The 16379-nt window shown below is 32.8% G+C and overlaps 1 protein-coding gene across 1 annotated transcript; it reads left to right on the top strand.

Moving 5' to 3' along the window:
* Positions 1–378: 378 nt before the first annotated feature.
* LOC145306571 (uncharacterized) lies at positions 379–15991 on the top strand. The gene is made up of 20 exons (XM_080148757.1): positions 379–417; positions 787–831; positions 1720–1789; positions 4510–4607; positions 4955–5057; positions 5743–5822; positions 6578–6614; positions 6930–6963; positions 8346–8402; positions 8905–8950; positions 9395–9456; positions 9933–10025; positions 10364–10457; positions 10875–10934; positions 11184–11246; positions 11731–11846; positions 12693–12780; positions 14424–14503; positions 14881–14968; positions 15677–15991. The coding sequence occupies exons 1-19, from the start codon at positions 382–384 to the stop codon at positions 14948–14950; spliced, it is 1332 nt and encodes a 443-aa protein (XP_080004883.1). The 5' UTR covers positions 379–381; the 3' UTR covers positions 14951–14968; positions 15677–15991.
* The last annotated feature ends 388 nt before the right edge of the window (positions 15992–16379 follow it).

Raw genomic sequence — 16379 nt, 5'->3', positions numbered from 1 at the left:
TTTAATTTACAAAGTACAAAATGTCAGTAAAATGATTATTTAATCATTTAGTTATATCACAATTTTTTTTTTTTTTTTCTACAAATCAATGAAATTGTTTTTTTTAGCTGTCTTTTTAATTTTTAAAACAATTTTGATGATTTAAAACTGACTGAAAGGGATTGTTGTTAATAAAATAAAATTTAAAAAATAACTAATAAATTTCATTTTTTAACGGAAAAATTTGGCTGCTTAATAAATGTTTATAGAACACTAAGTATGTAATTTTAGCTTTTAATTAGGTCATGCCATTACTATTTTCTCATTTTATTTTTTGGTGTTTTTCGCTTAGATGCATGAATGTTGTCATCCTTGTTTAAACACATTTTTTTTCAGACAAAAATGTCACCCTACTCTATGATGCTCTTTGCGAATCAGGTAATCACTTACATTTAAGTCAATTAAATTGAATGATCTTATGTGAAAGTAACAGGTTGAATATCTGATTTCTTTAACTGCTTTTAACTGATATGGGTACTAGGGTACCACAACCTTTCCTAGAGAAATCGACCCCAGAAAAAAAGTGTTTTACTGTGTGTGTGATGTTATTAGGATGAAATTCATACAAATAATAATAAAATACTGTTTTTTTTAAAGGTCAAAAATATTATTTTGCTGTTTACCTCAATAAACCTTTCTAATAATTGTTTATAGAATTTGTATGCAGTTTTAGCTTTCTAATGTAGTTATTAATTATACATCAAGCACTTTGATTTTTGGATTTAATAATTCTAGTTATTTTTTTAGGCAATACAAGCTGGTCAACAAAATCTTCTAAGTGTAGCAACCAAGGTATTTTATGTCAAGGATTTCAAGACTTTAGTAATTTATTAAATACTAGCGGCTACGCCCTTAGAGGCCTCTAGGGGCACTTGAGGAGGAGATAGTCCCAATTTCTTATTTTAGATTTTAAAAGAAAAAGTAAAAAAAAATTTGGGGGGGCAAACAAATTTTTTTTTGGGGGGGGGTTGTCCCAACCCCCAAGAAAATAGTTATAAACCTTCCCGGGACCTATGAGAAGCTACCCTGTTAAGGAAAACCCGGTCGGTTCAGCGTTTAGCGAGATACTTCAGTACACACAGACACACAAACAAACATCCTGTTACTTTAGTATAAGGATGTAATACAAACAACAAAAGTATGTTAGGTTAAGTTAAGTAGTGGTCAGAAGAACCTTGAAGGGCTAGTACCCGTAATAATGTGCATCCCATAAAGTCTAGGACATGTTTTTTTAAATTTAAAAACAAGGAGGTGTGGTTGGGGATAGCTCATTTAGATTTTTTTTGTGAAATACCAAAATACTTTCTAACACTAAAATTAAAAAAAATAAGTCTATACTTAATAATTGTAAAAAAAATAATTTTAAACTTTTCAACCAATAATTTTAACCTTTATTTGAGGGTAGTTTTATTCATATTGTTTTTGAGATGTCTATTATAGTGTATTATTTTATCCCTCAAGAAGGTTAGAATGAAAATCCGAAAATAAAACATTTTTTTAGTGAACATATTAACTTGTCTAATTGAAGAGCTTTTTCTACCTTACATTAAAGGGTGTATTGTGCAGAAAAGGACCAATATAAAAACAGTGGCGTGCACAATACGACGATCTTCCATGGGGGTTTAAATGCCTTGCTGTTTCTGTAGAAACTTCGAGGGAAATGACCAAACCTTATTTTAGAAAACAGACAAGACACACTATGAGCATGAATTAACAAATAATCCTCCAAACAATTATAAACATAATCAAGGTAATAAGTTTCATCCTTACTAGCAGCTAAGCTACTAAATATTTCGATTTCTCTGTTTGTCTATTCGTTTGTTAGTAAAGTAATGGGGGAAATTTAATTCTACCCATTTCTGTCTGTTGGACATGTTTAGAAAGAAATAAGTATTTTTTTCTAAATAGACACTTATTTTTCATAAAGGTTTCGTGATTTTGTATTTTGATTTTTTTTTTCATATTATACCTTATGTTTGATTCTTTATGTTTATCAAGGATATTTAAATTCTTGTTTAGATATCAACCGCAATCAGTGGCGTGCGAACCGAAGGGGGCAGTTGGGGCAATCGCCCCCCCCTAGCGACCAAAACGCCCCCCCTGCCCCCCCCCTAGCAACCGCCCCCCCTGCCCCCCCCCTAAATGTTAAAAAATGCCCCATTTTGTCCCCCCCTGGTCAACAAAAATGCCCCTTTTTGCCCCCTACCCTACAAAAAGCAAAACTATCCCAGTTTCCAAAAAAAAGATCAAGAAATACTCCAAAAAAAATTTTTGGCGCTTCGCGCCAAACAGACAGTTACTATTCATTTAACCTTACCAATTAGTGTAGAAATTAGGTTATAATCTTTTTTCACTGAACATAACAAACCAGGTTATAGGAAGTATTTTATTTTGTATAATATAAACTTTTTACCAAAGAAATTTGTACATCCCCAATGATGATACACAAAATTACCCCTTATATAGATTACAATTAGTGGATGAAATGTAGGGAAACTCGACTTAATTAACCAACCAATCAAAATTCCATTAAAGTCCCTAAAGTTGTTGAGCCAACGAATAAGAAAATTTTATATGAAATATTGGGGACTAGTGTAATAAATAGCCCAAAAACCCCTCCCTCCCTGCATATTTGAAGAAAAAAATTTGCGCTTCGCGCCCTTCTAAATGGTTTCTGCTATGAAATTTTGGGGACTAGTGTAATAAATAGCCCAAAAACCCCTCCCTCCCTGCATATTTGAAGAACAAAATTTGCGCTTCGCGCCCTTCCAAATGGTTTCTGCTATGAAATATTGGGGACTAGTGTAATAAATAGCCCAAAAACCCCTCCCTCTCTGCATATTTGAAGAAAAAAATTTGCGCTTCGCGCCCTTCCAAATGGTTTCTGCTATGAAATATTGGGGACTAGTGTAATAAATAGCCCAAAAACCCCTTCCTTCCTGCATATTTGAAGAAAAAAATTTGCGCTTCACGCCCTTCCAAATGGTTTCTGCTATGAAATTTTGGGGACTAGTGTAATAAATAGCCCAAAAACCCCTCCCTCCCTTCATATTTGAAGAAAAAAATTTGCGCTTTTCGCCCCTCCAAATGGTTTCTGCTATGAAATATTGGGGACTAGTGTAATAATAAATAGCCCAAAAATCCCTCCCTCCCTGCATATTTGAAGAAAAAAATTTGCACTTCGCACCCTTCCAAATGGTTTCTGCTATGAAATATTGGGGACTAGTGTAATAAATAGCTCAAAAACCCCTCCCTCCCTGCATATTTGAAGAAAAAATTTTTCGCTTCACGCCCTTCCAAATGGTTTCTGCTATGAAATATTGGAGACTAGTGTAATAAATAGCCCAAAAAACCCTTCCACCCTGCATATTTGAAGAAAAAAATTTGTGTTTCGCGCCCTTCCAAATGGTTTCTGCTTTTTATCACAATGAAAGGACAAGTAATTTTTTTTTATTTTTTGCACAGTTCATTATATCTTTGGTTTTTATGGTATGATGAATTTTTTTGTGGATTATAATATTAAAAAAATAAAATTTCTCGCTGTTTCGAGCATCCAGTATGTAATTTACTTTGACTGTCATCACACAACATACAGGAAAAAGGATTTGTGACTTTTCTACCTAAAATATATATTTATTTCAACAGATGCTCTTTAAATCTACTTGTCTGTATTCTTATTAATGATTTTTTGTACTTTGCTACTTAAAGATGTTGTCATCCTTGTTGTCAAACAATAAAGAAATATTTAATATCATTTTTTCATATTAGGTTAATTTTTGGTAAATTATTTCCAAAATGAGTGTTTTTATCTCCCCCCCCCCCCAATTTTTTTTAATGGGGTTATTCATCCTTCCTGCTGAGATTTTATAACATCCCCTTCCACCCATTAAAAATGTTTTGTGGTGGAGGGGGGGGGGGGGGAAAGGTTAATTTATCTTCTGTACTATTTTTTCGAAGATGCCTTCTAGCTCCCTTCCCTTTGGTCATTGCAGGGTGGGGAGAAGGAATGGGGGAGAAGGGATAAGGACTAGGAGGCCCATAATCAAATAATCCCACCCCTTAAAACGCCCTTATTTAAAATTAGTATATATAATCAAAATGCCCCCCCCCCCTAAAGCAAAGTGCCCCCCCAGGGCACTTTGATTTAGGGGGGGGGGGGCAAAATTTTACAAAATCTTCAAAATGCCCCCCCCCCCCTAGACAAAGTGCTTCGCACGCCACTGACCGCAATTCTATTAGGCGAACTGATAAACCGATATGATCCTCCTTTACAGTAAAGTTTTTTTTTTTTTTTCAGGGAAGGTTTAAACTTTTTTTGGGGAGGGTATCTTCAACATTCGTAAATAAATCGCCTCTAAAAAAAAATTTACCCCTATCCCTAATTTATATTTTACTTTTTGAAACTGTAATTGAGAGTGCCCGTAGAGGCTTATAGGGGCATAGCCGCTAGTATGATTATATGGTAATAAGGTGCTGGAGTTGCCAGGACGGGTCAGGGCCCAGATCTGGATGGCTGGTGTCCTGCATGGGCCACTCACAGGAATCAGAAAGCAAACGTCAAATCTAAAGTAAGAATTTAGTCGGTTTCTAAAACTATTTTTGTCCTTGTTAATGACGAAGCTGCTCTATAATTCAATCAATCTATCTGTCAGTCCGTGACGCAAAGTGGGAATTGTAACTTATTCAGCTACTATTATAGAGAGACAACTAAAATTTTCAGTCAATATTCCTATAAAATGATTTTCTGTCAGTTTTTGCATACTGTCTCTTTTTTTCTGCTTTACAATTTACTTTGCTCGTTTCTTATTTATGAATATAATTTTTTTAAAGTAAGTTTTATTCTTATTTTTTAAAAGTTATACAATTATGTTTGATATTCATTTTCCTCCTAATTCAATCAATATGATTTTTCCAGGTTGAAACAATGAACTATTATGACTATGATTTGAATGGTGTATCAAAGTATTACAATCCAACCAGCCTGGCAGCTGTCAAAGCTGACTTACTGGCCACCCCAGGTATAGATAGACAATTAAAGAGTGTGCAAATATTGCACACTTTTTAAAAACACGAATGCACCGCTTGTGTTAATGGTAGAAAAACGACATGTACACTTTAAGAATACCTCTGAAATCTAGTTTTTGGAAATATGAATATCATCTTTACGCTGTTTGTATGTAGATGTGATTTATTTTGTATTTTTTAGACAACATTTTCTTTTATCTAAGTGATGAAAACTGGGATATTCACTCTCTCGATATACCAAAATATCTCTTTATCTAGTAATGGTACCACAGAGACAAGCTACACTGGTAGCTGCAGCCTCCGCCCCTAGCTTCTACCCTATATATCTATCTATCTATCTAGTAATGGTCCCACAGAGACAAGCTACACTGGTAGCTGCAGCCTCCGCCCCTAGCTTCTTCCCTATATATCTATCTATCTATCTAGTAATGGTCCCACAGAGACAAGCTACACTGGTAGCTGCAGCCTCCGCCCCTAGCTTCTTCCCTATATATCTATCTATCTATCTAGTAATGGTCCCACAGAGACAGGCTACACTGGTAGCTGCAGCCTCCGCCCCTAGCATCTTCCCTATATATCCATCTATCTATCTAGTAATGGTCCCACAGAGACAAGCTACACTGGTAGCTGCAGCCTCCGCCCCTAGCTTCTTCCCTATATATATATCTATTTATCTAGTATTGGTCCCACAGAGACAAGCTACACTGGTAGCTGCAGCCTCCGCCCCCAGCTTCTTCCCCATGGGCCCAGAAGAAGAGGTAATTAAATATATTAAATATTAAATAAATTGACATTTTTGCAACTTATATTTTTTTTTAGGTATAAGTTTTCTTATCTTTCAATTTTTTGTTTGATCAACCTCTAAAATTAGTTATAAAATTCTGGTTTATAAGCTCTCTAAAATCCTTTCCGTTTTTTTTCTATTTGATAATTTAATGTTAAACCTATTGCATAAAGGGGTGGGGGTTAATGCAACCATTTCGTAATCAATGAGTAAACGGCACTTTTTCGATCTGAAATTGTGCAAGAACAATCCTTGACAGGTATATTTTCCCTAAATCGAACAAAAAGTAACGGCTAACGGCAGGCGGCTCATCCGTTTTGCCACTTTTTGGCTATCTTCATGGCAAATTAGTCACGATTCTATCTCCACATAATTCTCTCTGCCGCTCCAAAACGTAATCAAACGGTTCTAGTCAGTAGCTGTTGGTACAAGAAATTTAAAAAATGGTTATTGCTATCATTTAACATGAATTAAACCAAAAATATGTTGATTCCTACGTATTTAATAATGATGAATTTGCCCTGAAAATAGGCAAAAAAAAAACGGCTAAACGGCTGAGCCGCCAGCCATTACTTTTCCAAATTTTTGTTCGATTGAGGGAAAATAGACCTACCAAAAGGATTGCAAAATTTCAGATCGAAATTCGAATTCTAAATAGGTGCCATTGACTCATTAATTACGAGATTGTTGCATAACCCCCCCCCCCCCCTATTTCTGTTCTTATTTTAGGTATTTGATATCGAGTTAGAAGAGCTAACAAACCAAGGTACCTAGTTTAGTAATCTAATGAGAATAATTAGTTCAGGGAATGAAAACTAAGTAGCGGGTTTCGTCGTATTTTCACATTAGCTACTCCTGTTTCTAGCCGCTTCAGGGGTTCTGACCCTGCGGAGCCAATTTCCTAACCGTGCGGAGCAATCATTAACATTTACCTAACCTAACTTGAAATAACACCTATCAAACGCTCCTGAGAAAATACGTCGTAACCCGCTACTTCGTTTTCTCTCCATGAACAGAAGAATTTTAGATAGTATGAGTATTTTTTGTTTGAATAATAATTAGAAAATAATATTTGTTTTAGTTAAGAAAACAGTATTGCTAACACCAAAACACAGGTAAAAAATTAAGGTCAAAAGGGACGTCAAATTTTTTTCTTAATATTTTTTTAGAGGGTTAAGATCTCAATAAGAGTTTATTCAACATTTAAGAGGGGGGTTAAAATCTATATTTGGGGGGAGCATTTGGATTTAAACATGGAATAGAAAATGTATTTTTTTATTTCCTAATTGTAAATTAATCTGTCATAAATAAAGGGAAAGGAAGGTTGCGGGTAACATCCGTAAAAGTGTGTGTTTTAAGGCTTAAAAATAGTAGTAGAAAGATAATATTGAAAAGAACTATAGACAACAATTTTTTTTAAAGTTAAAGGGACTGTGAACGTAAATTTTTCTCATCTTAATATCAAATCTTAACATTATCTCATTCATAATATCTCACAGATAGAGCAAAACGCGCTTTTGTTTGCTTAAAAAACGGCTTTTTCCTACGATTTTTATAAAGTAAAGGGAAAGGAAGAAATTTTTTGTATTATATAAAATGTGCATTAAATTGCTTTTTTCTCCCATTATAGCTAAAATTAAACTTTTTCACATAGTTCTTGATTTTTCCTAACGGTTAAGCTGACTTTTAACATAATCCTTGTTTTAAACCAATGTATAGTTACTTAGAAATTGATAAAATAAGCAATATTTATTATTGAAAACCAAATACAATAACAAAGCTAGAACAGGTTATTTTATTAGTATCCAATTAACTTTAGATGGCCAATCTCTTGCCCACCTTTAATTACAAATTTGTAAATAATAAAGACGTAATATTTTGTTATAAACAGTCTGATAAAAGTGTAAACTAATTATCAAAAGTGGGTTATTTATTGTCTAACACAATAAAAAGAATATTTTTATTTTAAATAACCTATGAGATTCAACCCTTTGTAGACAGTGAGGTATTTTTTGGTCAATAATACGAATTTAAAATAGTCTTTATTACCTAATTACTACGTTATAAAAAATCTAATTGGCAATTTTATATCATAAAATAAATCTTTAACAGTAAGTAAATTGTTTCAACTTATATGACAAGTTAAATATCCCTACAAACATTATAAGAAACAAAAACATTCAGATTTTCCCTGTTTTTTCCTTTTTCCCTCCCAAAATACCATAAAATCAAGGCATTATTCCTGGATATTTTTGTTAATTGGACGTTTTTGGTTGATCAGTGTAGTGAAATGTACTTAGAAAATGTTAAGATTTGAAAATCAGATGAGAAATATTTACGTTCACACTCCCTTTAACGTAAAATTTTATCGTTCTACTACTGTTTTTAACTTGAAACACACAACCTTTACGGATTTTACCCGCAACCTACCTTTCCCTTAATAAATTAAGCATAATTTTTGATATAAAAAAATGTTTCCAAATATATTTTGTTGCAGGACTCCAGGACCCCAGAGACCAAATTCAGAAAAGATACCGAAGGCTCCCGGAGCCAGGTAATCTAAATTTCAGGATAGGTGTCAGGGATTTTAAGGGATAAGACAATGGACTTTAAAAGTTGAGAAGTTTAGACAATAATAGTTTAGAACCAACGAATTAAATTTTAATTAAAGTTCCAAAAGTTTGGAGCCAAAAAATAAGTTACATATTTTCCTATCTTTTCAACTAATAAGTGTGGTCTACAGAAAAGTTAATTTTATTATACATTTTGATTACTAAAATCATCTAAGTTAGTTTATAACAAATGAACATTCGTTATGAAATATTTGTCATTCTGAATTTATTCTTAAGATTATACCAATAACGAAATTAATTATACAAAAATTAACGAAGCTTATAAGTAATTTCAGCTGTCGTTGGGGGTCAACTCATCGTAGTATTGACGACCTCTACATTTGCTGCCCCCAAATATAATTTTAGAATTATTTAACTTGTTGGTTATACCTTATTCCTGATTATTAATGAAGAATTTCTCTGATTCTAATTATATATTTTTAGGAGAAATTCCAGATGTATACAGTCAATGAGAAAACGCTCTTTTCAGGAACAATTCTTTATCATTTTGTTTAAATTTTAAACAAACTGTAAAAATAGTCACGAAACCTTGTTTAAAAGATTTTAAAAAAAGTTTCGAGATTTTTAAAGTTAATATAAGTATAATTTTAAACCGCAATTACTAACAGGATCTCGCTAACCACTGAACTGATACAGTTCTCCTTCACAGTAGAGCTTTTCATAAGATCCCGGGAAGATTTATATCTATTTTTGGGAAGGTACCACTACCCTTCCAAGAGAAATAGCCCATAGAAAAAAATAACCCACCTCATTTTTTTAGTACATCTAGGGGTGTAGTCGTATAGTATTTTATGAATAATTTAATTTTAATAGAAATACCAGTTACATAAATTATCAGGAATAGGTTATTGTCAGATAAAAAATCTACCAATTCTTCCAAAGTATTCCAACTAATAATAATGGTTGCAACTAGTGTGAAGAGGTTATGGAATACGCTGTGGATACATATATTTGGAAACTACATCTACAATCAAAGTAAGATTCATATTTTTTTATCTTGCATAATTTTGTATTTTGTTTTCAGTCATCCGCGGATAATTTAAAGTGAAACTTTTATTTAGCAAATTGTAGTTTTGAGTAAACAAGCCGAATATCAGGTCTGATTATTGAGGTGATACGCTTTTAAATTCAGTTCTAACGCAACAACTGAATCAATTCGAAAAAAATTTCGAAACTGATTTTTCTCGTGATTTATGGAGGTAACACGATCGTTGTAAAGATGATCTTTTTTATCTGCCCCTAAATATCATTTTAGATTTATTTCGCTTGTTGGCTATACTTAAGTCATGCAGCAATCATCATGCAAAGTTTGACATCGGTAAGAAAATGCTAACATGCCTAAATTGACAATGAAAGTTATCAAACGGACTAACAATAACTGTAGAATAATGTTGCTCTTAAATAGTTAAACTTGCAGAAAACTTTCATGAAACCAATCTTATATTTTTAAGGTACCATGTAAAGGGTAGAATAGATTATAGAACTTGTGGTATTACTGGAGAAATGAGACAAACTCTACTCCAATGGCTGGCTAATGTTGCAAGGTACTAAGGCTTATTACACACTTAATTATTTAGATTTTCTAAAAACCCAAATAAATTAAAACTAGGATGACAACATCCAGAAGAGCGAAGCTCTAAAAGCAGAAAATAGAACAAACTAACATTGTCAGAACTCAATGTGCAAAATGTTTATAAATAAAATTGGTGTAAATTACTTTGACATAGGAATTTGTTTTAGGACATGGTTGCGTTTTTGGGTCTTCATTATAAATTGCTTCGCGTATAATATTTTACCTTGTTGTTCGAGAAAAGTTGTTAATAATTTTATTAATGGACATACAGTGTCAAGATGAATATCCTTTTAAATACTTTTTTACTAGGCATCTGACCTTTAGTCTTGAAACTTGGTGTCTGGCAGTCAATTATCTGGACAGGTTCTTGTCTGTCCAAGCTGTAGACAAGGAGTGCCTACAGGTAGGCACAGGTATGCGTAGGTATCTCAGCAGACAGGTAGTTCCAGGTATTCATAGGTATCTCGAGCAGACAGGTAGTTCCATGTATACACAGGTATCTCAGCAGACAAGTAGTTCCGGGTATTCACAGGTATCTCAAGCAGACAGGTAGTTCCATGTATACACAGGTATCTCAGCAGACAAGTAGTTCCAGGTATTCACAGGTATCTCAAGCAGACAGGTAATTCCAGATATGCACAGGTATATCAGCAGACAGGTAGTTCCAGGTATTCACAGGTATCTCAAGCAGACAGGTAGTTCCAGGTAGCAGACAGATAGTTTTAGGTAGATTTGGGAATTAACAATAAGATATAAGTTTGACATCTTTCAAAAAGATAAAATCCCAGAAAGTGTTTATTAATTAAAATTACGTATCTAGTTGGTTGGATTGACAACACTTTTGATTGCTGCCAAGATTGAAGAACAAAATCCTCCAGAGGTAATTTTCCTAAGAGTAATACAATAAACCAAGCAGTTTGTTTTTTGATTGAATAAAATCATTTAAAACTTTTATTTGTAAATAATATTGGTTTGACTAAACCAAAAATTTGATAAATTATTCTGTATCTTAATAATATATAAACATTAGAAATATAACCAAATCTAAGTTATCTGTCTATTTACCTTTCCCATTAGATTTCCTTTATTTCATATCTTATCATTTTTTCACTATTTCTTAAATTTTCAGATATTGGAGTTAGTAGAGTTGTGTTCATCTGCCTACACTAGAAAGAATTTTAAACATATGGAGGTCAGTAAGAATAAAGAATAATCATTTTCTAGCTTATAGTTCTCTAACTTTAAAATTCAAATAGGATTTGAGAACAACTTTAATGTTAGCACTAAATAAATATATATCCAGGTCCTCATATAGAATAGTTTAGAGTACAACTTATAAGCACCAACTGATATATCTAGGTTATCACATTGAGTGGATTAGAGTACAACTTATTAGCACCAACTAATATATCTAGGTTATCATATTGAGTAGATTAGAGTACAACTATTAGCACTAACTAATATATCTAGGTCATCATATTGAGTAGATTAGAGTACAACTTATTAGCACCAACTAATATATCTAGGTCATCATATTGTGTAGATTAGAGTACAACTATTAGCTCCAACTAATATATCTAGTTTATCATTTTGTGTAGATTAGAGTACAACTTATTAGCACCAACTAATATATCTAGGTTATAGAACAACTTATTAGCACCAACTAATATATCTAGGTTATCATATTGAGTAGATTAGAGTACAACTTATTAGCACCAACTGCATCCTTTCTGTTGTCACACAAAGTCCAAGTAATGGGAGCCAAAGCAGATTGGCCAAATGATCTCTCCAGGTATAGAATTTTATTATGTTGCAATATGAACAAAAATATCACACAACCTTTCAAAATTATGTTTTTTTCCTAGGAATACAGGAATGGGACAATATGCAATCAATTCAATTTAAGAGGTTTTGCTTTATATGCTCTAGTCACCAAAGTATTTAAAATTAGGCAAAACAAGTAAAGTTGCATCAGTTCCAATAACTGAGACAGCCAAAAAAATGAATTTTAGAGTCATTGTTCCATCCCTATTACCATAATTTTAATTCTGACAGAAATATTTGAATAAGGGGGGGGTTTTTAATGCAACCATCTCGTAATCAGTGAGCAAATGGCACTTAGAATTCGAATTTCCATCTATAATTTTGCATGAGTAATCCTTGGTAGGTCTATTTTCCCTAAATCGAACAAAAAGTTGGAAAAGTAACGGCTAACGGCTGGCGGCTCAGCTATTTTGCCATTTTTTGATATTTATAATGCAAATTAGTCACGAAACCTCTCTCAACATAATATTCTTTTCTACTCCAAAACGCTATCAAACGGTTCTAGACGGTAGCTGTTGGTACTAGAAGTTTTAAAATTGGTTATTGCTATCATTTAACATGAATTAAACCAAAAATATGTTTTAAAAAGTCGATTCCTACGTAATTGATGATGGATTTACCCTGAAAATAGGCAAAAAACGGCTGAACGGCTGAGCCGCTAGCCGTTACTTTTCCAACTTTTTGTTCGATTTAGGGAAAATAGACCTACCAAGGATCACTCATGCAAAAGTTCAGATCGAAATTCGAATTCTAAGTGTCATTTGCTCACTGATTACGAGATGGTTGCATTAAAAACCCCCCCCTTATATAACAGGCACATGGTAGAAATGATTTTGAGTGATCCTGAGTTTGGATTTTACATTCCTGCTGATATTGCTAGCGCCATCTATACAGTAATCAAGGTACTAAAGGAAACTATTCACAAACGAAAGCAAGTGATGTTTAATATTTGGTTTATCGACTAAAAAGTTAGGTTTCACCATGGTTTTATATAAAAACCCTTTGAAAAGTATAGCATTTTTTGGTGCAATATCGTCAAATGTTTTGATAAGTTCAAATTGTTTTTTAAAAGCTTTGACACAAAAGTATATCATTTTGATTAAAAATGTATATTTAGAAAAAGGAACAGTATTTAGTAATATTGTAAACATTTTAATTAAAGTACTTTTGCAATTTAGAGCATTTTTTGTCGTGTTATTTTATTTTGTTCTTTGAACTCAACAAAGCATTTGGTGATATTGCATCAAAAACGGTTTACATTTTGAAGTTTTTTCATAAAAAACCATGGTAAAACCCAGCTTTTTAGTTGATAAACCAAATATTAAACATAAACCTAGTATTTTCACTAAAAAAATACTATGAATCAATGCTGGAAGGTGATTAGAATCACTTGCTCTCGTTCGGGGATAGTTCCCTTTATTAGGCTTAATTGATTAAGTATTAGAGTAAAATACTAGAGGGGGAATGGGTTATATAACTTTATGTCTCCACCCCAAAAGACCTTGTGCCATGTCTTTGAAAATCAACCAATTTAAAGTGGGGAATATTAACAAAGCTAAGTAGGACACAACAATTTGCTAGCAGACGAAAAAGGTCCTTGAAAAATGTATCTGTATATACATCTATCTATAGATCTGTTGATTTAATGTTCAACCTTCGCTAGTCTGAATCCCTTTGTCTCTGCCTTATGTCTCTGTAATTATGGAATTTATTAATCTTCTATGTGCAAAGTATGGGAGAGGTTTATACTAGGTAGGCTTCTAGCATTCGATATAGAATATGTGAATATTTTAAAATGTTTCTCACATCAGGCTTATAAATTGATACCTCCCTTTTATGACTTTACCCCACCCCCTTCCCATGACCTTGAAGGAAGGTATTGACCAATATCTAAGGAATATATTAGCAACATAAATTTACGACGAAAATTCCACAATCACAATATCCATGTATTCTATATCTATTCTTTTAGCATTTCTTGAATATTCCCATGACAAATGAGAATCTACTAAATGATTCTGCTCGTCTATTATATGATTTTAAAAGGGTGTCCCATAGTGTAGTGGTTAGCGCACTACGCTGTGGTTGGGCCGGAGAAACCGAGTTCAAGTCCCTACATAGACTTTGCACTTGGTTGACAAATGGTGTCGCAATTTGGCAGATTATGATAACGCAACCTTCCCTAAGATGCCCTAGGGTTGTAAGGGGGGAGATTTGTAGGAAGTTCGGATTCTACAAATCAAGCAGCTCTAACTATGCTTTCCCTCATCCATGCTCCTCGTATGAGAGTGCCATTAATTAGGGTGGCTTAATATGGAACACCTGCCAAAACTCTAGGCCAGGGTGATGTAATAATTGAGTAGCTTCCACGAGAATTGCGGGTCAGCTTGTAATGTAACATAGAATACAATCAGCTGTGCGCGAAGCTTACCAATCTAAGATTGGCCAAAGGATTCTCACTTCCAGTCTCCGTGTGCATCTGAGTCTTAACTTTAGAGAATCGTGGCTACAACAACAACAACATTATATGATTTTTTGTATTTAGAGATCCGAACCTATGATGCTAAGAGAGATAACAATTCACTGTCCTATTTGTGCCCCCGTCTATGGAGATATTTATGCCAGGTTGATTTTTTATCTTTCAACTAGTGGCTAAGGCCATAGAGGCCCCTAGGTTTTATTAAAAAATAGGGGTAATCTTTTCTGTAATCGATGGGGGCACTCTACCCCAAAATAGTTATATTTCTCAGAACCTATGATAAGCCATATTTTAAAGGAGAACCATATCGGTTCAGCGGTTAGCAAGATCATTTGATACAGTTAGACTGACAGAAATAATTCCTGGTACTATTAAATAAAGATTGTTAACTTTTTAAAAATCAATTTCAAGTACCAATATATTACAAATTTCCACCCCCTCCCCCCCCTCACCCCGGCCTAACCTAAAAAAAACATCTGTTTAGGCAGTTTTTTCACTGTTTGATATTTATTATTTTTTTTAGAGAATTTGTAGTTTGCTGCTATAATGAGATAACAGATTATCTTTTCAAGTTGAAAGAATCTCAAGTGTGAGAATGAAGAATTTAGAAGGTAATCTATCAATAATAATATAATATTATTGCGTATTTTTTTTGTGATGAAGGTCTATTTAAAGTAATTATTTTTATTATAATATAGCTGAAATATATAATGTTCTATTGGTGGAAGGACAGGATAAGTAATTGAATGAAAAATTTATAAAAAAATTTCGATAATGAATACTTTATTTTTAAAGAGCAGCTACTCTATTAATAGGGTATTCCATAAATTACATGTTTATTCCATCTTTAAAAAAATGTGAAATAAAACAATTCTTTTCTCGTATTCATTTTAATCCGGTGGATAGGAACCGGTTCTCATGAATACGAAAAAACTATGTCTAGCATCGTATTATATCCAGTTTTCTACGAATATAGAAATGTACAATTATAAGATTAAAACTAGTTTTTTTTAGCCCCGTGGTTCCGAAGGCACCGGCTAAAAAAACTAGTTTTAATCTTATAATTTTCGGCACCACGGGGCTAAAAAAACTAGTTTTAATCTTATAATTGTACATTCTATATCCGCGGAAAGCCGTTTATAATACGATACGAGAAATAACTATTATTTCACAATTCTCCGTTTGCTAATATTTGTTTATGTTAAATTTTTCCTTGTCTACTGATTTTTTATATTGATTCTTGATTTCTTTTTGTCAAATTAAAACTTATTGTGTAGACTCAAGAATTAATTTTTAAAAGTGTTATTTTCATAATTTAGGCTTAAGAACAAACCTAAATTCATCTTCCTTAAGTACAATAGAAACGTCTAGAATTAATTAATTTAGACAATTATGTATATTTAATAAAACTGTGATATGTAATTTTATATTTTATGTGCCTATTTTTTTTAGATAATTAAATAAATTCTGTTTTTAATTAAAATTATATAAAAAAGTTATGAAAATTGTCGTTTTTTTTGTCAAATTGTTAAAAACAATTAAAAACATATTAAAAAATTGAGGTTAGGGATAGTTGTATGAAGAAGATAATTTTAAGAGTTTCCTGTTTAATGATAGGAGGAAGGGGACATTGAGTTGTTTATTACACAGGTTCCCAAAGCTTTATGATAACGTTTTCTTATTTGTTGGCTTAACAACTTTGGGGACTTTCATTGAATTCTGCTTGGATGGTTCATTAAGATGACTGTCGAAATTTTACAACCACCAATTGTAATTTAAATAAGGGGTTAATTTGTGTATCATTATTGGGGATGTATATCAATTTATCAGTCATTGTCATCATAGGATATGTTTGTATTGCATCTTATAATAAAATGGTCCAAGATCGGGAAAATAAGGGAAAATTTCCAACTCTTTCTTCGATTTAGGGAAAAAAGACCTACCAAGGATTACTGATTACGAGACGGTTGCATTATAAATCCCCCCTTTATTTAAAAAAAACTTCCATAAAACTATCCCTTT

The sequence above is a fragment of the Acartia tonsa genome, chromosome 14 (genome assembly GCF_053477335.1).
Source record: "Acartia tonsa isolate MP-2025a chromosome 14, ASM5347733v1, whole genome shotgun sequence".
NCBI classification, from domain to species: Eukaryota; Metazoa; Arthropoda; class Copepoda; order Calanoida; family Acartiidae; genus Acartia; species Acartia tonsa.
The sequence above is the reverse complement of the archived record's forward strand: the minus strand, read 5'-3'. Positions and strand labels throughout refer to the sequence as shown.